Source organism: Clupea harengus, chromosome 11 (genome assembly GCF_900700415.2).
Source record: "Clupea harengus chromosome 11, Ch_v2.0.2, whole genome shotgun sequence".
NCBI lineage: Eukaryota > Metazoa > Chordata > Actinopteri > Clupeiformes > Clupeidae > Clupea > Clupea harengus.
In genome coordinates, this window is record NC_045162.1 from 26,038,863 (window position 1) to 26,066,247 (window position 27,385).

General features: G+C 44.3%; 2 protein-coding genes across 3 annotated transcripts in view; both read left to right on the forward strand.

Annotated features, from left to right (window-relative positions):
• LOC105905367 (plectin-like) overlaps window positions 1-16,240 on the forward strand; it is a 155,747-nt gene extending 139,507 nt beyond the window's left edge. The window contains exons 47-74 of the mRNA XM_031576570.2: window positions 957-1,188; window positions 1,605-1,831; window positions 2,000-2,122; window positions 2,218-2,319; window positions 3,283-3,384; window positions 3,468-3,632; window positions 4,001-4,156; window positions 4,719-4,916; window positions 5,237-5,365; window positions 5,666-5,836; window positions 6,125-6,280; window positions 6,482-6,688; window positions 6,819-6,938; window positions 7,025-7,194; window positions 7,354-7,513; window positions 7,660-7,854; window positions 8,093-8,218; window positions 8,455-8,598; window positions 8,834-9,022; window positions 9,260-9,374; window positions 9,711-9,877; window positions 10,170-10,332; window positions 10,661-10,815; window positions 10,923-10,997; window positions 11,105-11,222; window positions 11,614-11,780; window positions 12,351-12,471; window positions 14,237-16,240. Coding sequence (XP_031432430.1) covers window positions 957-1,188; window positions 1,605-1,831; window positions 2,000-2,122; window positions 2,218-2,319; window positions 3,283-3,384; window positions 3,468-3,632; window positions 4,001-4,156; window positions 4,719-4,916; window positions 5,237-5,365; window positions 5,666-5,836; window positions 6,125-6,280; window positions 6,482-6,688; window positions 6,819-6,938; window positions 7,025-7,194; window positions 7,354-7,513; window positions 7,660-7,854; window positions 8,093-8,218; window positions 8,455-8,598; window positions 8,834-9,022; window positions 9,260-9,374; window positions 9,711-9,877; window positions 10,170-10,332; window positions 10,661-10,815; window positions 10,923-10,997; window positions 11,105-11,222; window positions 11,614-11,780; window positions 12,351-12,471; window positions 14,237-14,262 — 4,179 coding nt within the window. The 3' untranslated portion in view covers window positions 14,263-16,240. The remainder of the gene's footprint in view (window positions 1-956; window positions 1,189-1,604; window positions 1,832-1,999; window positions 2,123-2,217; window positions 2,320-3,282; window positions 3,385-3,467; window positions 3,633-4,000; window positions 4,157-4,718; window positions 4,917-5,236; window positions 5,366-5,665; window positions 5,837-6,124; window positions 6,281-6,481; window positions 6,689-6,818; window positions 6,939-7,024; window positions 7,195-7,353; window positions 7,514-7,659; window positions 7,855-8,092; window positions 8,219-8,454; window positions 8,599-8,833; window positions 9,023-9,259; window positions 9,375-9,710; window positions 9,878-10,169; window positions 10,333-10,660; window positions 10,816-10,922; window positions 10,998-11,104; window positions 11,223-11,613; window positions 11,781-12,350; window positions 12,472-14,236) is intronic.
• A 3,204-nt stretch (window positions 16,241-19,444) lies between these two features.
• LOC105905369 (riboflavin transporter 2-like) lies at window positions 19,445-25,521 on the forward strand. Of its 2 annotated transcripts, none has more exons than XM_031576817.2 (4): window positions 19,445-19,532; window positions 22,327-23,409; window positions 23,542-23,665; window positions 24,047-25,521. In XM_031576817.2, exons 2-4 carry the CDS (start codon window positions 22,361-22,363, stop codon window positions 24,257-24,259), a joined length of 1,386 nt encoding a protein of 461 aa, XP_031432677.1. In that variant the 5' UTR covers window positions 19,445-19,532; window positions 22,327-22,360; the 3' UTR covers window positions 24,260-25,521. The 2 variants fall into 2 exon arrangements, with proteins under 2 accessions (XP_031432677.1, XP_031432676.1); XM_031576816.2 differs by lacking the exon at window positions 19,445-19,532 and adding an exon at window positions 21,241-21,586.
• The last annotated feature ends 1,864 nt before the right edge of the window (window positions 25,522-27,385 follow it).

Sequence of the window (27,385 nt, forward strand, 5' to 3'; positions counted from 1 at the left end):
TAATCAGAATTATTATTATGCATCACTGTGACGGACCGAGCCTCGGTTGCCGTCAAAAACGTGGGTTTGGCACGAAAAGCTCAGAGACAGAGTGGGGGGTTCAAGTATAAGTTTTAATATGGTTCATCATATCCAGGAGAACTGCTAAGCCTCTCAATAAACAGAGGACAAAAAGCAACAGTCTCCAGGAATATCACCTGCTAAGCCTCTAAATGGAGTAGAGGACAACATGCAGCAGTAGAAATCTACTAAAAATACCTGCTAAGCCTCACTTTTAAAGAGAGGACAACAATCAGCAGTCAAAAAGGGTCCACATACATGCACATACCTGACAAGACTTGACTAACCAGGCTAGACAGAACAATGAACACATATACATGGCGGCCAGCACCATTTCTACACACAGGGGTAGACACAAAAACTAAACAATACAACAATGACAAAACAGACCCTGAGACAGAAACATAGTATTTCCGCACTATCATCAAACAAAGAAATAACTATGTAACAAATAAATAATGTCTCAAAGGCTTGTAAAAAACACCTTATCCACGTGGTCTGGGCCAGACCATTTAAAGTGTCCCCTCCGCCAGTCTAGGCAATAAGCAGTTCAATGAGGTAGGAACCAATTGTAATCAGTTGTATGAGTGTTTGTGTGTGTGCAAACCATGTCTGTTTGGATGCGCTAGTGGTTGCAAACATGGGGCAGAAGAGTTCTGTTCATGTGCGGTCGCTCCACGACCGTCACAATCAAGTGCAGGCATGTAAAAAACATTAAAATGTAACATTACAACATTAAAACAGTATTTCAAATGATTACATGTAAGAGGATTACATAAATGAAATGGTTCAAATCTACAGCTTACATCTCCAGTAAAGCTCTCACCAGTTGGGCAAACGGACACATTTAATGGACACATGTGCTGAGGCTCTCCTTCTCTCGCTCCTGTTCCCAGCTAAACGAGCGGATGACGGTGATCGGGGAGAGCCTGGAGCGCCTGCGCAGCCACATGCAGTCGGCTGCCACGCTGCAGGGCCTGACCCCGCGCATCCGGGAGCAGCTGCAGGACAACAAGCAGACGCTGGGCGAGCTGTCCAAGCTGGAGCTGGGCCTGAGCTGTGTGAAGAGCCAGGCGGACGAGCTGCTCGCCAACACCAAGGCAGTGGGCCACGGCTCCATCGGGACAGGTGAAGCTCAAGTTGTTTTATAATCAAAGACCGGGCAAGACACACCTAAGTTGTTTTAGTCAAATTACTGCACTCACAATATCCATCTGGTTTAGTCAGTGCTTAACTTGCACTTACAGCGGTTACATTCCTGCACTTCTTTTTCTTTTCTATTTCGTTTTTCTTATTTCTTATGTAAAGTAATATTTATTGTTACACCAGGGTTCTAATGCTCGTAGCTTGACTGTTCTCTCCCTTGTACGTCGCTTTGGACAAAAGCGTCTGCTAAATGTCTAAATGTAAATGTAAATGGTTTAAACCATGGGTCTGATCATATATTTTGACAATATTACTCATGATAACAATATCCCCAGTACAGAGTTCATAATCTACTGTGCCTACTACATGCCTAAACGATATTACCATCTGACCACCAGCGATCCAGGAGAGAGTGTCCAACCTGTCCCAGCTGTGGCAGGAGGCCCAGACTCAGGCTCAGGAGAGAGATCGCTGGCTTCTCAACCTCCTAGACCTCGCCGTGAAGTTCTGGAACGACGTGAGTGACGTCACAGTCGGTCTGAACGATGCCCAGCAGGCGGTCCTGGACCTGAACTCCAGCAGGTCAGACTCCGAGACGATACGGCAGAGCCTGGAGACCATGCAGGTACCGTGGCTACGCTCACACATCACCAGACCCACGTCCACTGTTTCCCATTCTGTCTATGGTCATGTGGTCATGTGGTTTCAGATCTAATCCCTTCTCTTCTCTTTTGTTCTTCTCTTCTCCTCTCCTCCTCTTCTCTTCTCCCCTCCTCCTCTTCTCCATCCCCAGACACTCAGAGAGGACATTGACAGCCTGCAGGGAGATCTTGACACCCTTGGCTTACTTGGAATGGAGTTGATGTCAGCTTGTGGAGACACCGATAAACCTGATGTTACAAAGAGCTTGGATGAGGTATGTGCTCACACATATGACAATAAAAATAGACTGATATTAGACAGAGTGAAATCGAGTGATGGGGTGTACTAACTTCCAATCGGGTGTTGCAGCTGTACAGCACATGGAACAACCTGAGTAAGATCTGGACAGAGTGCCACAGTAAGCTGGAGGAGTCACTACAGATGGCTTTGAACTACCAAGACACCATGCAGGTATGTACGGTCTGGAACCCATACCGTATGGCCCGTTACTGTATACTGTATATTCCTGTTTAAGATAACACCATAGTTTTCCATGTCCTTTTATACTCCATAAGCCTTTGTAAATATCAGTATATAAACATTTTGAAAAGTCTAAATTCTCAAAGCCATGTAATGTGTGGTTTTCTTGGCCATTTCATTTTAACCAATACTGATTGTCTTTTGGATCTGTGATACATTTAATGTTAACATTCATTTTCTCTTTTCCATTTAAATCATATGACTCTGTCATGCATCAGACACAGTTCAAATGTTGCTGATATGTGGCTGAAAGGCTATAAAAGCTTGACATTATGTGAAACAGGACGCTGTGAAGCTACATTAGCCAACCGTACATTTGGTCATATTTTCCCTTCGCTGCCTTCAGTCCTTGCCAAATAGAAGCCACTTTTAATTTGAACGCGTTTGGCACAATAAAGGCCTATGCACCCTGCGGTTAATGTGATGTGTATCTGACAGAATGCAGTATTCTGCCAATGGGCAACAGTCCTCTGGATGATCTAGTCTATGAGCCATGCACTTTAAACCGTACATGTGGAGTCAACTTCTCTCTTCGGTCCAAAGGCGAAATGTTGCCTTCGTGCTTTGAATAAAGATATAGGCAATATATTCCAAAACCATTATGTTTCGATTCCCTTAGCCAAGAGGGTGAATGCATTCTATCAGGAATGCATAATATAATGCCAAGAGGGACAATATCATTTGCATCTAGAGCTACATATGGTATGATTTAACTTTGCAATGCGTAATTGCTCGAACCACATTTAGTGCACTTTAATAGATTACATTTATACAGTTATTCAATAAATATAAACATTTTGACATATGACCTCATGGCAATGTTTGAACCGCTCAATGACCTTGCAGTGCACAACTAAAATGGATGTTTGTGCCTTTTTGTTTATGCCCTTTTAGGGGCTGTTTGAGTGGCTTAAGTCTGCAGAGCTGAGGTCCACTGAGGAGTTCTTGCTAGGATCTGATCTGGGATCAGTGAAAGAACAACTTTGTGATTTGAAGGTAAGTTGACAGAAATCAAGTACCCAAGCCATGAATACGTTCTAAGTGCATAAGACTCACCTGGTGCTCTCGTCCTTCCTCAGGAGTTCAAACGGGAGCTGTACCAGAAGAAGATCGAGATCGAGAGTCTGAATCATCGTTTCGTGTGCCGCCTGTCTCCGGGCACGGAGCGACCCGGTTCCGTCTCACCACTGTGTGACTTCCGTCAGCGCTGGGACAGCCTGGAGTCGGAGACAGTGAGCCGACAGGTGAGAGCCCACATCACAGCATGTCCCTGATGAAACACACATCCCAGTTCTCATCAGTGCTCAATGTCAAACTTATTAAGCAATTTGGGAATTATTTAGTAGAAGGTGTTAGAGAAATCACATCGCTCCACATACATCGTATGTGCCAACATTGTATTTTTCCTTGGAACATCAAAACAATCTTGTGGTAACAACCTGTTTGCACTCTTGCTCTTAGAGACTCGAAGCCATTTTTTACTGACAAAGAGAAGGTCCTTAAACTGTCTTGCTCTCAAGATGTTTTGTTCTTATTTCTCAAAAGGGGAAAGATCTGCTTTCTTCCTCTTCGCTACAGAAGTCTGACTTGTTGTGATTTCTTCTGGTTTCAGCACCAGTTGGAGTGTGCCCTGCTGGGGTTGGGTCAGTTCCAGAACACCCTGGATGAGCTCCACTCCTGGCTGTCCCACACCGCGGAGCAGCTCCGAGGCCCCCGGCCCTACAGCATAGACCTGCAGACCTGTGAGATTGAACTGGCCAAGCACAAGGTACAGCATGAGTGGCGCCCTTGTCTGGGCACCTGCACCTGCTTCCAGGAGTCTGTCAACACAGACCTAATTTTTAGCTGTAGAGTCACCCTCTCTTTAACACTCTAGCCGTGTTTTGGTAGAATTTTATTTGGTTCCTAACTCTTTTCTTCTGATAACTACATTGTTTCATGTGATGACCTTGACACTTCGTTCTATTACGCACACAGGACACCTGGCCACACAGTTCTAAAATACTACAATTTCCAACTCATTTTGGGTATTTTAGGCAGGTTTTTCAATACTGGTTTGTCTCTCACCCACATTAATGTAACAAAACGACCATCTTTATCAGAGCAGGGCTGTTTTTGAAGGATAAATAAGGAGTAAATATGAAGGGTTTGGAAACATGGGGATATTGCCCATTTGGGGCAGGGACACAAAAGATAATATGGATTGAACACAACCGTAAGCTTAATGTGATACAGTATGCACTGTGTAAATGTAAATACACTGATCTCCTGTGAGTGCCCTCCTCGGAGAACCTCCTCCGCTGACGAGGCTCTCTCTGTGGCCCGCCCAGGTGCTGCGGAACGACGTGATGTCCCACGTGCACACGGTGGAGCAGCTGAACCGCGCCGGCCGGGGCCTGCTGGAGGCCGGCTCCGGGGACAGCCCCCACGGCCTGCAGTCTCTCCTGGAGGAGCTGAACGAGCGCTGGGAGTTTGTGCGCTGTGAGACCGAGCGTCGGCAGCTGGTGCTGGAGAACAACCTCAGCCAGGTGGGGCCTCCATAAACACTTCCACCGAGAAAGGGTGTACATTCTGTGCACCCTGTCATGAGCAGATACTGCACACACACTCATATGCTTACTCCCATGTTGACATGAAAATGTTCCCACATGGCTAGATGTCCTCCAAATAATACACACACACACACACACACACACAAACACGCACACATACACACACATTTTTACACTAAGTCTGACACCATATGCTAAGCTTTTACACACACTGCGATGAGCATACACATAATGTACATACACATAAAAAAAACTGACTTGCAGCCGTCTGCAGTTAATCTATTTGCCATCCTTAGGTTCAAGATGTTACTATGGAGATCCAGGACCTGCTGCAGTGGCTGGAGAGCACAGACCTGAGGTTATCCTCCAGCAAGATGGTGTGGGGAATGCCAGACTCTGCCAACGAGAGGCTCAACGCACATTTGGTAATTCACATTTTCAACCATAGAAAGGAGTGAATTTTCGAAAAGTGCTCAATATGATGTGTTTTTATTCCATGAAGGAATGCCTATGGCTGATCAGTGGATGGTCATTCATTGGGTCTGCTCTCTGGTTCAAACTGGATGCATTAGACTAATGGCTGATTATTAATACAGTGCAGGACGACTGCATTGCTGTTTTAAAATGTCCAACTCTGCCCTCTGCCTATGAGACGAAAAACTGCCATGGTCTAGTCCTTCTAAAGCGTGATCATCTCTGTCTGTCTCTCTGTCTGTCTCTTTCAGGAGCTGTGCAATGAGATGGAGTCTAAAGTGCACACCTACACAAATGTGAGAAATGCTATCCACAGGATGCTGGAGGGGAGTGATGTGGCCCGCGGCTCGAGCACAGAGCACAGTATGTGTATCCTGGAGCAGAAGTGGACCACTGTCTATGCAAAAATGCAAGAACGCAAGGTCAGTGTGAAGGCCATGAAGGCTGCCTCCTCTCAGCCAAAACAACAAGGGCGTGGGAGTCAAGATGTCCTGTTAAGAGATACATGGTGTACCCCTGTGGTTACAAAATAATACCATTGTGCAACTTATATTATATTGTTGGCAAATTATTTATCTTGAATGAATGATCTAGAGTGCTGTATTTTATGTATAATATTGTTAGAGATTAACCCTTCTGTAGGTACATTTATGTTGGGTAACATTCCATTATTAACAGCGCGCTGGATTTGGCTGTTTTTTGTCCACCAGGCTAAGCTAACAGAGGGACTGAGTTTGGCTAAAGAGTTCAATAGTAATGTGCAAGACCTGCTGAACAAAATGGCCAAGTGTGAGGAGTCTATTGGACTTTTACCATCTCCGAGCTTTGTCCTGGATACCATCTGTGGCCAGCTTCAGGCTCATAAGGTGAATACATGTGTGAGTGGGTGAGTGAGTAATGACGGAGTAAGTGAGTTAATGAGTTAATGAGTGAGCTAGAAAATATGGGAGTAGTAGGGAAGGCATCAGTAATTGTGTGTGTGTGTGTGTGTGTGTGTGTGTGTGTGTGTTATTTAGTGAGAGTATCCTAATCCTCCCATAACTATTCCGTATGCACCACTTACCCAGGTGCTGGTGAGTGAGGTCCACTCTCACGGAGAGAGGAAGACGGCCATGGAGAACGCTGCCTCCAAGCTCACCGAGCTCAGCAGGAAGGAAGACTGCGACGTGGTGCAGAACCTGATCATGACCGTGCAGGACCGCTACAGGAAGCTCCACCAGCGCACCACGGAGAGGGCCAAAACACTGGAGGAGGTCAAGAAGCGGGCCAAACAAGTAAGACTGCAGGCAGGCCTTTACACAGTCTGTGAGACAACATCGCCTACACTGCCGTTCACTAATCACTACCGTAATGCAATAGTTATGATGACAGTATTATGTTGTAACTGTTTGTTTGGCTTTGCAGTTTAGTGAGTCTTGGCACCTCCTAGTGGACTGGATGACTGAGGTGGAGCAGACTTTGGACACCCATAAGGAGATCGCCTCGTCCTATGAGGAGATAAAGGAGCAGCTCACAGAGCAAAAGGTACAGTCTAGTCCATCCCCACACACTACGGATATATTTTAGTGTTTGCACCAGTGATTTATAACTGTTTACTGGTTGGTTTGTAGGAATTCCAGAAGCTTCTGAGATCTAAAAGGCCTATGTATGAGGCTACACTGAAGAATGGACGGGCCCTTCTTGAGAAATCTCAGACTGTACAAGACAGGCAACACCTGGAGAGCAGGGTGTCTGAGCTCCGAGACTCATGGGATACCATCACTGGGAAGTCAATGGAGAGGTCAGGAAATTCATTATTTTTTTCAATGGTTCATTCTGCAGTTTTTGATAGGTCACTTATTCTTACGCCTGAATGTCTAACATGATACATAATTTTGGTGAAGACAGATGTACATTAAGCGTCATATGTGAAATAAACTTCAATGTAATCAATCTGCAGACAACACAAGTTGGACGAGGCCCTGCTATTTTCGGGGAAATTCAGTGATGCTCTTCAGGCTTTGAATGACTGGCTGTACAGGGCAGAACCCCAGCTAGCTGAGGACGTACCAGTTGGGGGAGAAAAAGACATGGTCAACATTTTAATTGACAAGCACAAGGTGGGGTTCAATCAACAGAGTTTTGGTGAATCAATGAATTTTATTTACCATGAACTAACCTACCAATAGGGATTTTATTTTAACAACATTGCTGAAAAATCCTCCTAACTACACCACCAACCTCCTCTCTCATCCCCTCTCTGCAGGTGTTCCAAAAGGAGCTGGGCAAGCGGGCGGGGTGCATCAGGACCCTGAAGCGCTCGGTGCGAGACCTGACCAGGGGCAGCACGGCCGACTCCCACTGGCTGCAGGAGCAGATGGAGGAGCTGGAGGGCCGCTGGGAGGCCGTATGTAAACTCTCCGTCTCCAAACAAGGCAGGCTGGAGGAGGCCCTGAGACAGGTACCCAACCAACACACCAACACTCAATATATGTCATAAACTTCATAAATACTTACCGGTAGTACTAACTTAACCAACCTACACATATCAATTGAATGAAGCAGAATCAGAAACAGACACCATGACAGATTTCTTTAGGAGCAGAGACCCCCTAACCCCTACTGTGAGTTATAATATCAGTTATATTATCAGTCTTCCGTGTTGTGATTTGCTGTTGTCCTATCGTTGACTGTCCTAGGCAGAGGATTTTGATACCAAAGTTCACGCTTTCCTGGACTGCCTAGCGGATGTGGAGAGGGCCCTTAAATACGGGGTCATCCCTGAGGAAGATGAGGCTCTCTTGGAGTTCTTTAGACAACATAAGGTGGGGAAGGATTTCACCGTTATCTTAGTAATCAGGCGTAAAGATAGCTATGGCATGAAGTGTCATATTTAGCTGTCATATTGTTTTGGGATGAATAGTTAACAGATGTGTTTTAGATAGTGTTCAGAAGTGTTTTAATGAGTAAAGATTTGGTAAAAATACATATTATAAGTTGTTCCATTTGTTTTAGTGAGTTGAAATGTTACTATCATATTCCCTTTCCCCTCATACTTTAGGAAACCATGAGTTCCCTAAACTGCCAGGAGATGGAGCTAGAGTGCATCCGTATCCTGGGAGAAGAGATTCTGTCATCCTGTCACGCTGATTCTGTCATAACCATCAAGTCCTGGATCAGCGTCACCAAGACACGCTTTGAGGAGGTGAGCACAGTAAAAACTCAGAACATGTGGAATGACGTTTGGACATGCTCAGTATGATTGTATTATGGTGACGACCGTGACAAGGTGAGGGATGCCGCAGGAACATCAGCATGGATACAACACAGGCAAACATAAACACGTTGAATAAAATCACTAATCATGAAAGAGCATGAACAGGAAAGCCTGTGTGCCATGTTGCCATGTGAACCTGAGATGCATCCTGTCTGTCCCTCAGGTCCAGTCATGGGCCCTGCAGCAGGGCGAGAGGATCCAGGCCACCCTGTCCACTGTGGAGGCCGAGCGGGAGGAGGTGCAGAGGCTGCTGGACTGGATCTGCTCCGCCGAGGAGTCACTCAACCTGCGGGACCAAGACCCTCTGCCTGAAGACGTGGAGCAGATGGAGGAGCTCATCACTCAGCATGCGGTACTGACAGACATTACTAATCAAACCCATTACCTATTGAACTCAAGGAAGCTTCACAATGTATTGACAAATATTCCTAACTACCTACCGTTAACACAAAACTACTTCTAAGTTTGTGAGTCTGATCACATGCTGAGTAGTTTATCTCAAAGGCATTATAGCAATACAAAGACTGCCCTATAAATGGAATTGAATGGTACAAAGTTAATCTGAGGGCTCTTTCTCTCCTTCATGTAGGTCTTTATGGAGGAGTTGAATCGTAAGTCGCCGGAGGTTGAGAATGCCACAAGGTCCTGCAAACAGAAGCACATTCCTAAACAGCTGGTCTCCCCCAGACGCCAGACGCCAACCAGTGAGTGAAAGTTCAACCAGCTCTCCGCTGTATCAATTTGGATTCTTACCTAGCATGTTCAAGTTGATGACCAGTGTTCGTGTTTTATTCTACTCAGTTAAATACAAGATGTAACCTCTGGACAGAAACTGTCACTACCAAATCCAAGATAATCACTTCATTTCCAAAAAACACATTTCATCTCACACTGTTTTCTCTCTCTCTCTCTCTCCCTCTCTCTCTCTCTGTGTGTGTGTGTGTGTGTGTGTGTGTGTGTGTGTGTGTGTGTGTGTGTGTGTGTGTGTGTGTGTGTGTGTGTGTGTGTGTGTGTGTGTGTTTTTACTTGTGTGGTTTTAGGGAGAAGAAGCACACTGAAACCACAGCCCTCCATTGTCCTTCCCTTGGAGAACCTTGAGCCCCACACCCCCCATCTGTGTGAGCTGGTCAGCTGCTGGAGACAGCTCTGGCTGCTCGCCCACACCAGACAAAACAAGCTGGAGGAACACCAGCAGAGACTGAGAGAGGTGCCTAGATCTGCACACACATAAATCTGCCCTTTTACTCCTACAATATATCTATTTGCACAGGCATTCACCAGCTTATGCATACAGTAATTACTGTGAGTTAAGGCCTTTCTGTACTCTAAGGGCGAGTCTGAGACACTCCATGCGCTTATTTATCGACAATTTCATTATGGCTTTTAAAGCCATTTTGTTCACATAATGAGGATATTTTAGGAAAACAATATCCTTGTTGTATTCTTGGTTGCCCTTGTCATTTAATAAAGTGTATTTCTGTTTGTTTTCTTTTGACCAGTTGGAGGAGTTTGCCAATTTTGACTTTAATGAATGGCGCAAGCGGTACATGCAGTGGATCAGTCACATGAAGTCCCGCATCCTGGACGTGTTCCGGGGCATCGACAGGGATCAGGATGGCAGAATCAGCAAGAAAGAGTTAATCGACAGTGTCCTTGCCTCCAGTGAGCATTCCCTCCTTTCTAGAGTCAATGAAAAAAATATGCTCACCGCAAGGGCTTATGGGATGCAGCATATTAGAACAGCCTAAAGGCCTACACAGAAGTGCTGTTGTTTTTATTCTTCTTAGACCCCGACATCATTAGGAACAAGGAAATACTTGTAGTAGCTACATATACCAAACTTCCACATATTATTTTTGTCAACAAAAAGTTAAGTATTTTTTACAAAAATACTTATGTGCTGATAGTGTAATGTTGTTGCGCTCCTTAGTTATCTCTTTACTTCTCAACATAACTCTAAACTGTTTATTTTTCCTCTTCGTCTCTTCAGAATTCCCCACCAATGTACTGGAAATGAATGCTGTTGCCAAGATCTTTGATCTCAACAGGGATGGGTACATTGACTACTATGAGTTTGTGAGTGCTCTTCATCCGAGCAGGGATCCATACCGACGGCCGTTAGACATAGACCAGATAAACGAAGAGGTATCTTAATAGAACGCTCAACTATTTGCCTATGAGAACAACATACAGCCATTGCTACTGTGTATTTTTATCAGATACGTATTGACACGTTGCTGTCCGGTTTGTAGGTGAGCAGACAGGTGTCTCAATGTAACTGCCCCAAGAGGTTCCAAGTGGAGCAAATCAGTGCCAATCGCTACAGGGTGGGTGAAATTCAAATGAGTTTTTGAAGTTTGCGTTTCAGCTGTATGAGTTCATGGTTGCATGGAGTGAAGTCTCAGTCTACTGCTCTCTCTCTGTTCTCTCTCAGTTTGGGGACTCCCAGCAGTTGCGAATGGTGCGTATTTTGCGCAGTACCCTCATGGTGCGGGTTGGTGGAGGCTGGACAGCTCTAGATGAATTCCTTGTGAAGAATGACCCTTGCAGAGGTAAGTCCAACAAGAACCAGATGCTTCCCCCCTACTACTTCCTCTTTGGTAAGATTGTGGTACATGTCAAACTATGGCAACTTGTTAAGTGGATCATAAAAAATGAAACAATCCCTAACGACTGTCCTTGCTGACATGTCTAATCACTAATGAAGGGTACTCTCCATGACGGTAGTCTTTATAATACTACACATATTTGTACATGGTATAAATGTTATTACTTTACAAAGAGGAATGGAGTAGACTGTGTGTGCAGTGATAGGACAGTGCATACATTCAGGCACCCAACACTCAATGCGAATGGAGATATGATGACAATGAGATGAGATGGAGATATGATGATGACTATGAGATGAGCCCTTCCTGTCCCTCTCTCCACTCCACTCCACAGTGAAAGGGCGGACCAACTTGAAGATCAAAGCAAAGTATCTGTCCCAGGACTCGTATGACTTGTCTGGCCACAGGCAGGGATCTAAAGGGCTAACCGTGAGCCGCTCCAACTCCAGCCTCAGCCTCTACAGCAGTGCCTCAGCTCCCAGCAGCCCCCTCACACGCAAGGTGAATGCCCCTCCTGCCTACCCCTCCATCAAAGCTTTTGTTATTATGATATTACAATTTCTAAACCTGTTTGTCAACTGGTTCCCTTGTTTAATTGCTTTTTGTGACATGCATATGCACAACTGGGCCAAACTATTTTCACAATAATTTTTATCTACCCACGACTTTAATTAACGCCAGTACTTGTTAGATCTCTTGGTAGCTGTTCAGGGATCTGGCTTGGCTATTCCATCCAAACACATCACTGGCCAAAATCCTCCACGCTACAGTTCAGGGAAAACATTGTTTTATTGAGCTGACATTTGCTTTGTTGTCGTACAGTGATGAATCACCCAGAATATGGGCAGGACAGAATATTTTCCACTCGTCGTGTGTCATGCTGTCACTGTTCACCAAGGGAACCTGTAAAGGTGTCTCTGACTGTCAGGGTTTTCCAGCCTCTGTCTTGCACATCAAGACTTATGCACCTTTGTTTCCCATTATTCTGCCCTGTGACTTTCTGTATCTCCCACTGTGTGTTGTCACAGCCTCACAACACACTTACATTATTTGCCGCTCTGCCTCTTGCAGACACTGCTGCGGAGGAGTTTCTCTGGCGACCGCTGCGTTCGGCCCAGGAGCTCCATCGCTGCTCTGGGAACAGAGATGTTATTCCCTTCCGCAGGAGATGATGACTCACTCTCACCCTCAGGTGGGTCTTCTGTCAGTCAGGCAGGATGGATTCTACAGCAGTTTTCCACTGATTCCAGATCCCGGATCATTGTCCGAATGTATAGATTGAGAGGCTGTATTTATTTTTTCACAAATCTATGCTAAAGATGGGTGATGTGTTATATAAAAATTACATTTCTATTTTCATTTGAGCTGATTAATAATACTTTTAGTCCATTTCATGTGACAACTATGACACCTCTATCACTCATGCTTCATCATAATCAACACCACTGATAACCTGAATAATTTACAGTCCATTATTTAGAGTAGCCTACACTAAGGGCCTCATTTACTAACAGGATTGCGCCCGTTTCAGGCGTAAAATAGCGGGTAAAAACATAAAACCGTATTTACAAAGGTGGCGCACTTTAGATGGGTGTTCCTCGCAAAGAGATGGGAGGAGATGCGTAAAGTGCGCCTAATTATGTATTAGTAACGAAACAAGAGGTGTTTCAGCATGACATATCAGCTGCTAAATGAAAACTATGTGCCTGCGAGAAATTTGAAAAATACGAACATCAGAAATGTAATTTTTTTAAATGTTTATATTTGATAGGATATATAATTTAATATAGGCATATACAAAATTGTCCCACCAGCTAGCTGTTCGGCTTATTGTATGGTTTAGCCTACTTTAAACCGTATTTTCAACCATAGTTCAACCACACCGAGTACAGTGCTCACCTTCTGCGCAGGAGTAACGCGTATCTATTCAGGAAAAGTACTTGTACTCGAAGTACACTTACTAAACTTAGTAAATTGTAGAGACAGAGCAGCATATTCATTTCACCTTCCATGTTTATTTTGACGTTATAGCCTCTCGAGCGCAAGCTACCCCCACTGCCATGCCAACCGAACTGAAAATGTCAGTTGCCCCTAATCTGTCCACGCTACAACTCCAGTTTTCAAATGTATCTGCCTAGGGCATAATTTTTGAAAAGCATGGTTTTCAGTGTTGGAATACGCCGTTTTAAAGGGGTGTCGTGTATTCCTACCAGACTATTTAACGGGATGCTATGGAGCAGTTAACCTGGCTATTAACTATCCTAGCTATCTCTAGTTTAGGGAACTATCTCAACAGTTTGCATTTGCATGTGTGTGATTAACTCATGTTAATATGTGTGAATATGAACTTGTGAACATAAACTCGTTAATATGAAGCTGCACGGGCACCCTGAGGGGTAACCATAGTAACCCAGAAACTCAATGTTCGCTGAAAAGTTTAATTTCCCAAAATCAGCTCACCAATAAAAGACAGTCTTGAATTCAAAGTGATCACAACTTTTAATGTGGACGGAAGGGCTAAACGGAGAAATATTTATGAGTTTCTATATTTACCTGGGTTAGTTTGCTGTAACCTCGTGAACCAAAAGCTCTAATTCTAATTTTAGCTCATCATCCATGGTGGAACACGCAGGCTCTTTCTTCCCTATTTTAGCGGAGCGCTAAATAACACTAATGGGCGGTGTTAGGCGCAGATGACACGACGAGGGTTCTTGTTTGATAAATATGATGCAAAATACCGTGCGCTATATGCGGTTTGGCAAAGGCGCTGATTGCGCTGCGGTCGCAATGTTAGTAAATGAGGCCCTAAATCTCATGACATTTTCTGTCAGGAATAATACTTAAGAGGTCAAATATGAGGAACCTTTGCCAGCCAAGGGTTCATCTGTTGAGATGCTGTGTTACAGTATCTTTAAATGTTTCATTCTTCATCTTGATCTTCATCTTCTACCTTCCAGATGAAGCTGCGAGACCTCCAACATGAGGTCCTATCCCTCCACCCAACCACTACCACACAGCACTTCCCCAGAACCAGGGCACCCTACACAAGAACCAAGAGACCAAAAGGGAAAAGGCCTCCATGACAGCCTACCGGAGCCAACCGATTTTATTCTTAGAGCTCGCCATTAACCTCAACCCTCTGGATCCAACCACACGCGAATTTCTTCTGAGGACCAGCCAGTGGACCTCACATTGAGTCACTGCTTTTGGGTTCTGCAGTTATTCTTTTCTTTTCTCAACTGAGGGCCTGGCCAGGGTTCTCCAACATCTGGCTAGCATTTAGCTTGAACTGGAATTCATGGATTATAACATATCTGCTGTCAGCTGTGGGTGTGTCGTCCCAGTATTGGTCTCCAGAAGAGGAGACACAAGTATACTGAGATTGTGTAATGAGTCTTTAGTGGAATGTATTGCATGGGGTCCTTGTCGCATGATGCCTTGGGTCTAAACCACACTGTAAATTATGTAGCGTGATTTTGACATCAGGTCTGTATTATGGACAGCCTGGTTTCCCTCTCAGCAGTCCCGCGGTGAGGGTCAATATTTTGACGAATTCAACATATCTTTCGCAAGACACTCAAAACCCAGTCCTCCCTGTGGTCTTCATAAATGCGGCAGGTTACCTAAGCCTGTGTGTGTGTGTCCGTGTGTGTGTGTGTGTGTGTGTGTGTCCGTGTGTGTCCGTGTGTGTCCGTGTGTGTGTGTCCGTGTGCAAGTTGTACAGCTGCAAAGATTATGTGATCACTCTCGTTCCCTTTTTAAAAAGAAGAGTTCCTGGGCTATGACTAAGTTGGTGGTGATGCTTAGAAAGGACACGGAATGATGCCCAGGGACTGCCTTTGCATTTTATTCAAAGCTTGAAATACCATGAACATTGCTACAATGATGTCCTTGGTTTGTAATTCATGTTTATATAGCAAACATTTTAATGCTGATGTTGAACGTGATTCTTATGACCGGAGTTGATCTTTACTCTTTTGTAGAACTTCCTCAGGTTTGTTGATACCCTCTTATCATTATGTTTATGTTTTATGTTTATTATCTCTGTAATGTCACTGGGCCAATGGATGGGTGCTTAACTGAAATGAACATAAGATTTGTGCACTTTTCCCTCTGTTTACTTCACTCACCTCAGCCACGTCTGATTGGGTTTGAGTAGCAACACGTTAATACTTACAGTGTCCTTTTTTTCCTTCTCATTCACGTGTGTTAAGGCTGACCCTCACCCGTATTTCACCATGTGACCCTTCATAGAGTGTGGAAACATGTACACACACACACACACACACACAGCTGTCTTTGAGACTCCCACAGTATAGCACTGTACATATCCTCAAAAACACTCTATGTCAGTCACACACTCTACCTGCATTCTGAAACCAAAAGAAACCACTCTGAGATGCAACCTTCACCACTGCAGTACATTCAGACTACAATGACTTTGTTCAAACCTGCCTTAAACTGAACTGTGAACAGCTGCTTGCATTATGATGAGTGTGTGGGATGTGATAATGTGACTCGGTTTGCTATTCATGGACTGGATGTAGGCTTGTTCTCTGTTCAGGTCAAAGTGAATAGTTTTATAATTTATAAGTTGTCTTTTTTGTTAGTAGTATATATAGTTACCACATTATCTGAGAAGATAAATGAGTTGAACCACACACACTGGTTTTTTTTGTGATGAGTATTTTTCTCATGTCCCTATCCACAGTTTAGTCTTAATTTTATTCACTTCATGAATGTTGGGGACTTCTAGAGCTAAGTTACAACACTGCAAAACACCACTTCTGCTATGCACTCTATCTGTGTACTGTACCTGTAAAATATTAAACTTTCGATTGGGTATCTGTTTTCAAGTGATCTTAGATTGGGTATCCGTTTTCAAGTGATCATAGAGGAATGTTACTAATTGCAATTGTGTCTGTTACTTGTAAAATAAACCTTTTTGATATAACACTGGATTTCAGCAAACAGCGTGGCTTTTTCTTCATTTTGATCTAGAGACTTTCTTCTGTTTGGAAATGTTTTTTAACCCCTTGTCAGATATTTCTAGAATCCCCAAAGTGGCTTTCTGAACAGCAGATCTACAAGTGAAGAGAAGGACAGACAGAAGTGAAGCTGGAAATGAAGGACAGAGATGACGGACATAGCTACAGGCAAAAGTCAAAATGTGTATTTGACTTTTTTGCTGACTACAGACTTGACATTATGTCATGGGAACGTTGCCGTCACCTCTCAAGGTCAGCTCTCAATAGTTGCTTTTGTGTGAGCATTGCTATGGTTTGGATCACATGCACTCCCCAGAACATTTCAGCAAGTTGCAGTAGGCGTTGGATATAATGATGCACTATTGGCTTGAACATGTCATCGGTATATTCTGTAACACACAAACACTTGACAAAGGTACACTGAAAGAACCATTTAAAGTCTTAATGTTAAATATTGTAATGTTTCAACTGGGATAAAACTCTCATTTAGTTCTCTTTAATAATTTGGTGTCCTATTAGAACCAACAAAATGGACATGTCCATTTGGGGCTAATTCTTTAATCATGTATCTACACTATAAAGTTTTGCAGTATTCTTCAGTATCAGTAATTGATCAACTATGCAACTGAAATCACTCCCACAGCCTAGGAGCCTCAGTGCAGGGTCACTGGATCCGCCTATTTAGTCTGGCTCTACAGACTGAACACTTACAAAGGAGGAAGGTTTGCTGAATTACAAAGGAGGAAATTATACTGAATTACAAAGGAGGAAATTATGCTGAATTATTTGTTAGCGTTTACATATTTAACATATTATTGAAATGTCCTACAGGGCACCGTATTCATATAGATTGTCTGTCTTCTAGTAAAAAACATGCATTTTGATTTTTATTCAGTAAAAACCATTTAATTTAAAACTGAAAACAAGTGAAATAAGCCAAGAATGCTTCAGACACTGAGCAGACATGGGGTGACCTTCAGAAGTGCCCCATGCAGCTTTGTGCTTTCCTGAAAGTCTTCACAGCAAGCAGCTGGCACCCAGCACACATTACCTTTAATCAGCACAGCAAAGCAAATTAAGCAAAAGTCACAAACAGACAAAAAATACTCAAAATATCAACCATGATTTCATATTATGAGTACCATCTGTATAATTGCAATTGCAATTGAATTGTGTCCTTGCCATTTTATAGATGTTAAAAACACAAAATATGTACATCTCAGCAAACGCCAGGGGCCTTATTTATAAAACATTTCTTGTATAAATTTGATGAAAAAGTACTGTAATGTGTACTGAGTTGGTTCCCATCATGCAGTAGAATAACTATGTTCTAAGTTAGACTTGTGTGTGTATTGGCCCTTCTTTTGTGTCTAGTGTAACGTGAATGCCTGTTATTATTTCGTCTGCGTGCTTTGTGGTAATGTCATGTGTTAGGTAGACTTATTTGTGCACCGTCAGTATCTTTGTTGTGTCGAGAATAGACCTGTGTGTGTGTGTGTGTGTGTGTGTGTGTGTGTGTGTGTGTGTGGGGATGTGTGTGTGTGTGTGTGTGTGTGTGTGTGTGTGTGTGTGTGTGTGTGTGTGTGTGTGTGTGTGTGTGTGTGTGTGTGTGTGTGAATAGACCTGTCTGCCATTCCCGCCCGTCTGCAGCTATGTTTTTCCTGCTGTATGTGCTTGAAAATAAAAGACTTGAGGCCAACCTTTCAACCTTTTGCCACTACATTGGTGTCAGAGGTGACCAAAGATGACCAGGGCAAGGCCAAAGGCTCATATTCCAAGAGCCTCGACGAGGCAAAGCCCAAGTACCAGCGTGTCCGGGGAGACACTGTTCAGGACAATACTTTGTTCAGCACTCATCTTTCTTCAAAGTGTGCATACACTATGTTTAACATAATATACAAAAATATACCAACAGATTGCTCTGTTACCGATATAAAATGTATGATTAACAAAAAGCTATATTTAGAAACACAGAGAATGCACAGTCATGAGATAACCTGCCTGTGCACCCTTGTCCCTGCAGGGGAGATGCCAACTAATATAATGTTGGTGTATTGCACACAATGAATGGAGACCATCAACTCATTTTGAACACTGACTGATTCATATTTTAATAGCAAAGTGCATGTTGTATGGTTGTGTGTGCCAGAATGTCTGTGGGTCATTGGCGTTTGAGAATCACTAACCTGCACCTTGTTGGATGATACTTCATGTTTATTCCACAGGTGGTAGGAGAGTCAAACTTCAAAGTTCTTTCATATGGTGAAGTGTTAATGTAACCTGTGCTGTGTAGACAAGCACAGTTACGCACCAGACTCGAACCCATGGATGCTAGAGTCCCTTGCACACCTCTTAAGGTGTTTGGGATGACGTTTCCTCACTACACAGCTCTGTAACCGCTGGCGACCCTTACATTAGCATCTATGTAACTGCATAGGGTACGGTGCTGTGGCGCAATCACATTCGCATTTTCTTATGAAAGTGCATCTCTATCTCAAAATCAATAATGAGGCCCCAGGTGTTGGGGACAGAAGAAATCGTTGTAAAGCTTCACCTTTTCTATTTTGTCTATAAATATTTAAATATGTGAGTAGATTATGTAAACGTTAAGTAAAGGGTTATGAAATTGTGTAAAAAAGAAAAAAACTATTATTATGTCACAGTCCAGATCAGTGCGGCTCATTCATTTCACATGGAATGTATCCAGAACAAAAGCCACGGCCGCCCCCCTCACTCCCTTCCCCTGGCTGCTGTCAAAAGCCTTCTTTTGGTTGGCTTAACAGAGCACACCCCCAGCCCACTTGGCTGCTGGGACATAACCCTGGTAGCTACCCCCAGCAACCCCCCCTCTACAGTCCCCCCCCCCCCCCCCACTCGCCCAGGCCAGGCCAGGCCTCTGCCTGACAGAAGACTTGTTACTCTCACTCTGAACCTCTCTGATCCCAAACCCCAGTGAACCTCTCCCTTGGTCACGTGAGGGAGTATATGTAAGTGTGTGTGTGTGTGTGTGTGTGTGTGTGTGTGTGTGTGTGTGTGTGTTTGAGAGAGAGACAGAGCGGTGGAGAGAGAGGGGTGGGGGTGGTTGGGTGGGGGGGTTGCCGCTGCACTGTTATTTAACACACTGAATCAGACCAAGGTCGGCCTGATAGTGAGAGATCTGCTCAGCGCAGCTCATCCTTGCACCCTGAATTCCTCAAACACACCTCTGCACTCCCACACAGACACAACCACCCATAGCACTGCTGCTGCTGCTACATCATCTTAGGTAAGTGCCAGTGTTCATGCCATTACCTGTACTAACTTTACTGCATTATTCAAATGACTTGAATGCCATATAATAAAAAAATGTTTTAACTGTAACTGAAATGTGCGCACATTACACATGGCTAACGCAGACCTTGATGTTTGGAATTGATGTCTGAGCCTTTACGTGTAAATAAAATTCCTAAAGGATCTTGCTTCAACACTCAATTGTTTTTTTGAGGTATTATTCTATTCTATACACTGACAAGGGGAGCCTTCTCAAAGTTCAAAGTCTCATATTCAGGGCAAATAATCTAAACAGCAGCCTGGAATAGCGTCATGCTTCAGAGGGTTCTGAAAGTCATTCGATTTGATGGCAATTTCTTCTGTAACATGTTACATTGACAATAGTAAGTGAATTTAGGAAGAGTGCCAGACAGTCTTTGGACAGGAGATGTGTTTCTGTTCTAATGCACATGAAGATTTCAGTTGCGAACTTTTGCGCTGTCTGTGTGGGAATGTTTAAGCAGCCCAGCAGACGAGGCAGCAACAAACCTACTGACCCCATCTTACCTAACGGTGAAATACCTCACGGGATTCAAAACGCAGTTTCTCATACCGTCACATCGCCTTGCTGGAGAAATGATTTTATAATCTTTGTTAATTGACCAAGATGTATGAAACAAACAAACTAAAAAAAATTCTTAAATGTGATGTGATGATAAAAGAAAAAAAAAAGTCACATGGTATGATGCTGTAAAGTCTTGAAACACATTTACCGGACTTTCAAGATAAGAGATCTCATACACTGCATTCTGTGTCATGATTACATAGCTGCCTAACCAGTATGCAAACCCCTGCATTACAATGATCAGATACCATTCAGAATATTACATCTCAACTGTAAAAAAAATCCTGGTATATAAAAACTGCAAGGATATTCTAGGTCTAAATCATAGCCGGGCCAATGTGGTTTGTGTGTATACTTGTGTGTGTCTATGCATATACTTGTGTGTGTACGTTGGTGTGCCTGGCGTGTGTGTGTGTGTGTGTGTGTGTGTGTGTGTGTGTGTGTGTGTGTGTGTATGTGTGTGTGTGTGTGTGTATGTGTGTGTGTGCCTGTATGTGTGTGTTTGTACACGCCTGTCAATTTCTTGACATAAATGTGCTTTTCTGTTCTGTTCTGTTGTAAATTTTCTTAAGAGGATATATGAGGGTACATAGTTACACAAGTATATGTTAAACACCACAATAAAAAATACTAATAAAGCAGCGTTGTGAAAGACGATCTGTTGTTTAGAGTTTACATAGAGAAACCCTCCAGACTCCTCCACTGAGTTTGCTTTGCTCAGGACAAAACTGTCCCCTGAGTTCCCTGAATTCTATAGAAATAACATTTAGCAAAACACACAACATACAGACGAATAAACCTAACACCACCATATAGTCTGGGGGAAAATGCACAGGAACCGGCCCCTCTATCTGGGTTACCTATCTTGAGAGAATTCATTGGCCACATAAACAGAGGCGATCCTGATGCAGTTCTATGTGTATGTGCCGGTGTCTGCTCAGCAGCTGCTCGCCTCTGTGTCATATGGTACCCAGAACTTCCTGCTTGTGGAGGGCTGGCTCAAGGTCGCCTGTGTCACAGGGCTGGGGGTGTAGCAGGGAGGGGCCAGCTCTGGCTCAGATCTCCTCCTCCCCCTCTCCCAGGCTCCTGATTGGCTGCCTCTACAACCAGGAAGGAGAGAGAGAGAGAGAGAGAGAGAGGGGGGAAGAGAGAGACAGAGCACATGGCTGACTGCCTTTGAAAAGACATTTGTGCTGCCGGCCGGCAAGTTTTGAGGGCGTGTAGGGCAGACGGGGAAGCCTGCGCCTGCGTAGTGCTTTCGTACGAGGTCAGGTGCACACACACATAGGGAACTAGCGCGCTAAGACTGAGAGAGGGATGGGGGAGGGAAGGCAGCTACCTCACACGCACACATGCTAGCTGATGTAACCATGAAAATCCACTAATCACAATGGAGAGAGATATTTCCCAGGGGACGGCCCAGAGGTAGAAATCACCCACGCGAGGTAGGATGTGTGTGATAGTGTGAGTGAATGAACAGAGACATTGAACTTCATGGTGTTTGGGTAACTGTTTTTTTAATACCAGAGCCTACATGCTGCAATTGGTTTACTTGCTTTGAGCTTATTAGCTTATGATCTTGGACAACAATAGTGGAGAAGCTAAAGGAAGGACACAACCTGTTTTGACAGTTTTGTATGGGAGTCAAACTGGCAAATGAGGAAGTGGATATCAAATATGGCAGTTGCCCTTGTATTGTGTTGTCCACCGGCAGTAGTACAGTATGTGTTTGTAGTTATTTTGAGCTGGGTGGGTTAGTCTCTGGCTGTTAGCCGGATAAGGCAGCATGGCAGGCACTGGAGCAGTGTGTTTGTGTGTGAAGGGTCACACAACCTCTGTCCGACCCTCAGGCACCTGGTTTGTTTGAATTCTTATGCTTATGATGATGACTTGCAGCTTTATTACCCAGTATCTTGCAACCAATGAACAAATGTGGTGAAGAGAAACCTGCTGATTTTAACGTTGTATTTACAGTGTTGTCTTGAATGTCAAAAAAGAGTATGTGTTGTATAGTAATGTATTTTGTTTTTACGTAATCAGTCTACATAACTAAATATGTTTATTTCTGACTTTGCATGATCTTTGATTAAACATATACAAAATGTCATACGTTTAATGTCAGTAACAACACTGGTAATGATTACTACTATTTACAAATAAACCATATTTTCTTTCTGTGTTTCAGATTCATAGAAAAAAAAAACACTTTGCCTGCCAACATGTCGCTGCTGACACACGTGCTGGCGTGCCTGTTTGGCGTGGGCTCGTGGGTAGCCATCAACGGGATGTGGGTCGAACTGCCTCTGATAGTCCCTGAACTCCCAGAGTACTGGTACCTGCCCTCCTACCTGACGGTCATCATCCAGATGGCCAACATCGGCCCCTTGTTCGTCACCCTCATGCACCGCTTCAAGCCCGGGGCCCTGGATGAGAGGCCCGTCATCTACGGCATCGTGGGGCTGGGCGTGGTGGCCACCTTCCTGCTGGCCTTCCTCTGGAAGCGCCGCACGGTTGTGGGTGACACGGAGCACAGCGTGGCGCTGCTGGTGCTCAGCTTCCTGCTGTCGGTGGTGGACTGCACCTCCTCGGTGACCTTCCTGCCCTTCATGATGCGGCTGCCGCCCCAGTACCTCACCACGTACTTCGCCGGGGAGGGCCTGAGCGGGCTCATCCCCGCGCTGGTCGCGCTCATCCAGGGGGTCGGGATGGTGCAGTGCCGCAACGCCACCATAGGGCTCCAGGGCAACGAGACCCAGCTGGGGAACTACAGTGGGGATTCTGGAGCAGGGGAGCTCCAGGCCCACTACCAGCCGGCCAACTTCTCGGCGCAGACCTTCTTCCTGTTCCTCAGCGCCATGATGGTGGTGTGCCTGGCCGCCTTCCTGCTGCTCAACTACCACCCGCACGTGGCCAGGGAGCACAAAAGCCAGCGCTACCTCAGCGGGCCAGGGGTTGGCGGGGAGAAGGGAGAGGTGGGGCTGGGTCTCCAGAGTGCTGCCCCCCCGGAGCAGAAGCCCATGCTGGATAACCCGGAGGACCGGGCGGTGGAGCCCCGGAGCAGCTTCGGGAAGGGGACCTACTGCAGGCTCGAGGTGGTGTTCATCTTCATGGTGCTGGCTTGGGTGAACGCGCTGACCAATGCCGTGCTCCCGTCAGTCCAGTCCTATTCCTGCCTGCCGTACGGCAATCAGGCATATCACCTGGCAGCCACCATGGCAGCTGTAGCCAACCCAGTGGCCTGCTTCATCGCCATGTTTGCTCCCATCAGGTAAACCTGTGTTCTTTTAATTTCAATCATTCACAGTGACCTCATTTGACTGTCTGATGCTAACCCATTTGTGTAATTACCACATCCTCCTCTGTCTGTCTGTCTGTCTGTCTATCCCTGGTTGTGCTGCAGGTCTCTGACGCTGATGGCACTCCTCACGCTGACTGGCACAGGCTTTGGGGCGTATATCATGGCCATGGCTGCTCTTAGTCCCTGTCCTCTACTGGTCCACAGTCCCACAGGGACAGCTATGATTGTAAGTCTGTTTTTCTTCCCCAGACACTTGATCAGCTAACAATATCAGGTCCAACAAAATGTGTGTCATCAAAATAGCTTGTAGGCTAATGATGCACATTTGAAAATAGCACAATGTATGCAAAAGGTACATCACAGAGTATAAATATACTGTAAAGTTAATTTAAATGGTGTCTATTCTTCAACAAGATTAGTCATACAAACACCAAGTTAAAGGGATAATTTCTCAGGAGGTACAAATATAATACAAACAATACAACCTTTCTGTAGGTAACTGCGAATGAGTTAACATTGAATATTGTATGTGGAACACTAGATAGGTATGCAGTAATTAAGGTGTAATGACACAGGTAGTTACTGTTTATCTCCCTCTCTGCTGCAGGTCATTACATGGATATTGTTTGTCCTCACACTCTCCTACGTGAAGGTGATCATTGGCATCATTCTGCGAGATGAGGGCCACAGCGCTCTCGTGTGGTGTGGAGCTGTAGTGCAGCTAGGCTCCATGGTTGGTGCCATGTCCATGTTCCCTCTGGTCAGCGTGTATGGATTCTTCACCTCAGGAGACCCCTGTAACACCAAGTGCCCCAAATAATCACTGATACGGATGCACTGATATCTCATTTAAAAAAAAATAACTGATTGAGTCCTTTTTGGGAGGTCTGATAACTGCATTAAGTCATTAGGGCTGGCAACCTGCTGTATTTGTGGTTCTTTGATAGCACAGACAATGTATTACTATTCCAAAGAATGTGATTACAACAGATGCTTATCCTCTGAACTATAACTAAGGTAGAGATTGAAAAGCTCAGGTGTAGAAAGTCAAAGTCCTTTTCTCCATTTTCCAGTTGTATCAATTTAAAAAATTTGAGGCATTTCTTCCTAAACCTGGATTTTTCACTTCTGCACATGATATTGTAACCACAAGCAGTAGAGTGCTTATTAAGATCCATAATAGATCCGAATGTGTCAGTTACACACAATGGGTAATTCCAGGACACTTGGTCATATAAGGCTGAATGGTCAACACAGATATTGTTACTAGCTAAAAGCTACAGTGCCTTAATTTATGAGTTGTTATTGTAAGGTTTAAAGCTATATATTTGAACAGTTTACACGACCATGTTCTATGGTTTTATGTGTCTATTTTGATATTTGCTGGTGTTTTTCTATGTGTTGCCTTTTTTTTTCAATACATGTCAAATTTGATTCCTTGGTTTCATTTTCAAGTGGATTTCTGCTGATGTTGTGTGTAGATGACTCCACCACCTGCACCCTCTTTCACCGAACCGAATACTAACATTTACAGTATACTCATGCATTCACCTGCCCGCTTTTCACTGTTTCACCGAACTGAATACTAACATTTACAGTATACTCATGCATTCACCTGTATTTCCCTACAGACAAAATGTGGAACATATTCTATTCCACAAAACTAAATATATGGATATTTGTAAGAAGTAGTCAAATTTGATTAAGTTCAATGATCTTATGCAGTCTACCACATTCTCCAGAAGGTGTCAGTATAGTCCATATTATAATACTCTAACCGACTGAATGACAGAATTTGACAGTTTAAATGCACCTTTTCCCTTTTAGCCAGAGCTGAAGTTCTTTTTGAATACTGAAAATTACCATTGTCTCTCCTCAGAAATCTAATACATATGGGAAGCAAAAAAAAAATGATATATGGATTGATAGCTGTATTTTTTGAAGCATTTATAGGACATCCAACCAAAACTCAAGTACATGGCCTTAGAAAGAAAAAAAATGAGCTCCAGAACGTATTGTGCAAGCTTTAATGATTAATATGCTATACATCCTGAATAAAACAATGGGTTTTGGATCTTAAAATCAGCCTTCTATTGGTTGGGCACTGTGGCCCGAACACCAGAAGCCCCTCCAGTGCTCGTTCCACCAAGCCTTTCAAATCTGCCTGATTCTTTTCAGCATTTTACCCGTCGTATTAAAAGCAAGGACATATAAGGTTTTTTTTATGCCAAGATGAAATGTATTTTTGTTTACTTGTGTCCACAGAAACACTTTGTTGTTTCACTCTCCAAGGCCAGGCTGATTTTCTTTTCTTGTTACCTTCTTTTTCTTTTTCACTCGTTTTTTTTTCTGCTCTCCTCCTCTCTCGTGTTGGAGAGGGAGAGAAATGTGTCCCATTACTCAGGGGTATTTCCTCCTCTTGCAGCTGGAGTCACGTCTGGAGCACTTCCCCCTGGCCGCTGCGCAGACTGACTTATCTCTGGGTCACCTTTGCACTCGTGTGACCGCCCACGAGGCCATCTTTCAGGGGGATGACCACAGCTTCTGATTCAGGTCCCCATAGGCCCTGGCTATGCATCTGTGTTCACCATCAGGACTGTGTCTGACACACACACACACACACACACACACACACACACACAGACACACACAGACACACACACACACACACACACACACACACAGACACACACACACACACACACACACACACACACACGTCACAGACCATACCTCTCTCCTCACGTTCTCTGTCTCAGATGGTTTGAATGAGTAAGGCTTCCATACTCACCACCATTCACTGCGTTAGGAGACTCCTCTGGAATGCAGGAAAAAAAGTGATTCGACTGAGCAGACAGCAAATCGTTGCGGGCAACGGACTTGCGTCATCCAATTTGGGATTCGACTACCGTGTGACATCATACTACTACCGTAGGAACTGCACTACTATCCATCACTATAGTTTTCTACACAACTCCACACTCTCCGCCCTGCTTGAGTATACTAATGAATGATGGTCTGGTGTGGTGATGGTCTGTGTTTCTTATACCTCCTCACTCTCTCTTTCTGCCCTACTTATCTGCTTACTCGCTTAGGTCTGTGTGTCGTGGGGCGACAGTGGTACAGGAGGTAGAGAAGTCGGTTAGTAATCAGAAGGTTGCTAGTTCGATTCCCTGTCGAAGCGTCCTTGAGCAAGACACTGAACCCCTAATTGCTCCTGATGTGCAGTGTGCCATCAATGTAAAATGTGTAAACATTGTAAGTCGCTTTGGATAAAAGCATCTGCTAAATGACTAAATGTAAATGTAATGTATGGCAGACGTTTGTGATCGTAATTTCAATTTAAAACATATGAGAGGGAAATCCTAGCACTTTAATGAGCCGGGCCTGGTTAAAAGGAATGCCGGGAATGATTGAGTTTTGTGGAAAAGCCAGGAACGCTCTCAGGTCTCGTCTGCAGTTATGCAATCGCCCGCTCCGACCCCGCGCGGTCCGCTCGGAGCTGTCTGAGGGAAGCTGGAGGAGGCTGGAAAACGGGAACATCTGAAGATGGCCACAAATATGTCTAAATCACAGACACATCCCCTCTGCAGAAAAAGAAAAACCTGTAAGTTAAGTGCATGGACATCACAGGACCTAGGAGCTGTTTTACTGCCCATGTGGACTTGAGAAATGTGGCGCTTCAGAGGTACAAATGAACCCTTTAACACAGCAGTGCTCGGGATACTATATTCCTCTGGCAGATAGCGACACGTGGATCTTATAGACACCCAGACTTTACGCACTTTCTTATTTATACGATTGGGTCATGTCTCTTACTGTCTCAGTCTCCTTCCTGCTTTTTTTCTCAGCATTTGATCCACAGGGGGTGAGATTGAGCTCATTCCGTGACTCTTGACCCACAATGCTGCTACTCAGGGGAGTTAAAAAAAAAAATCACTTCAGC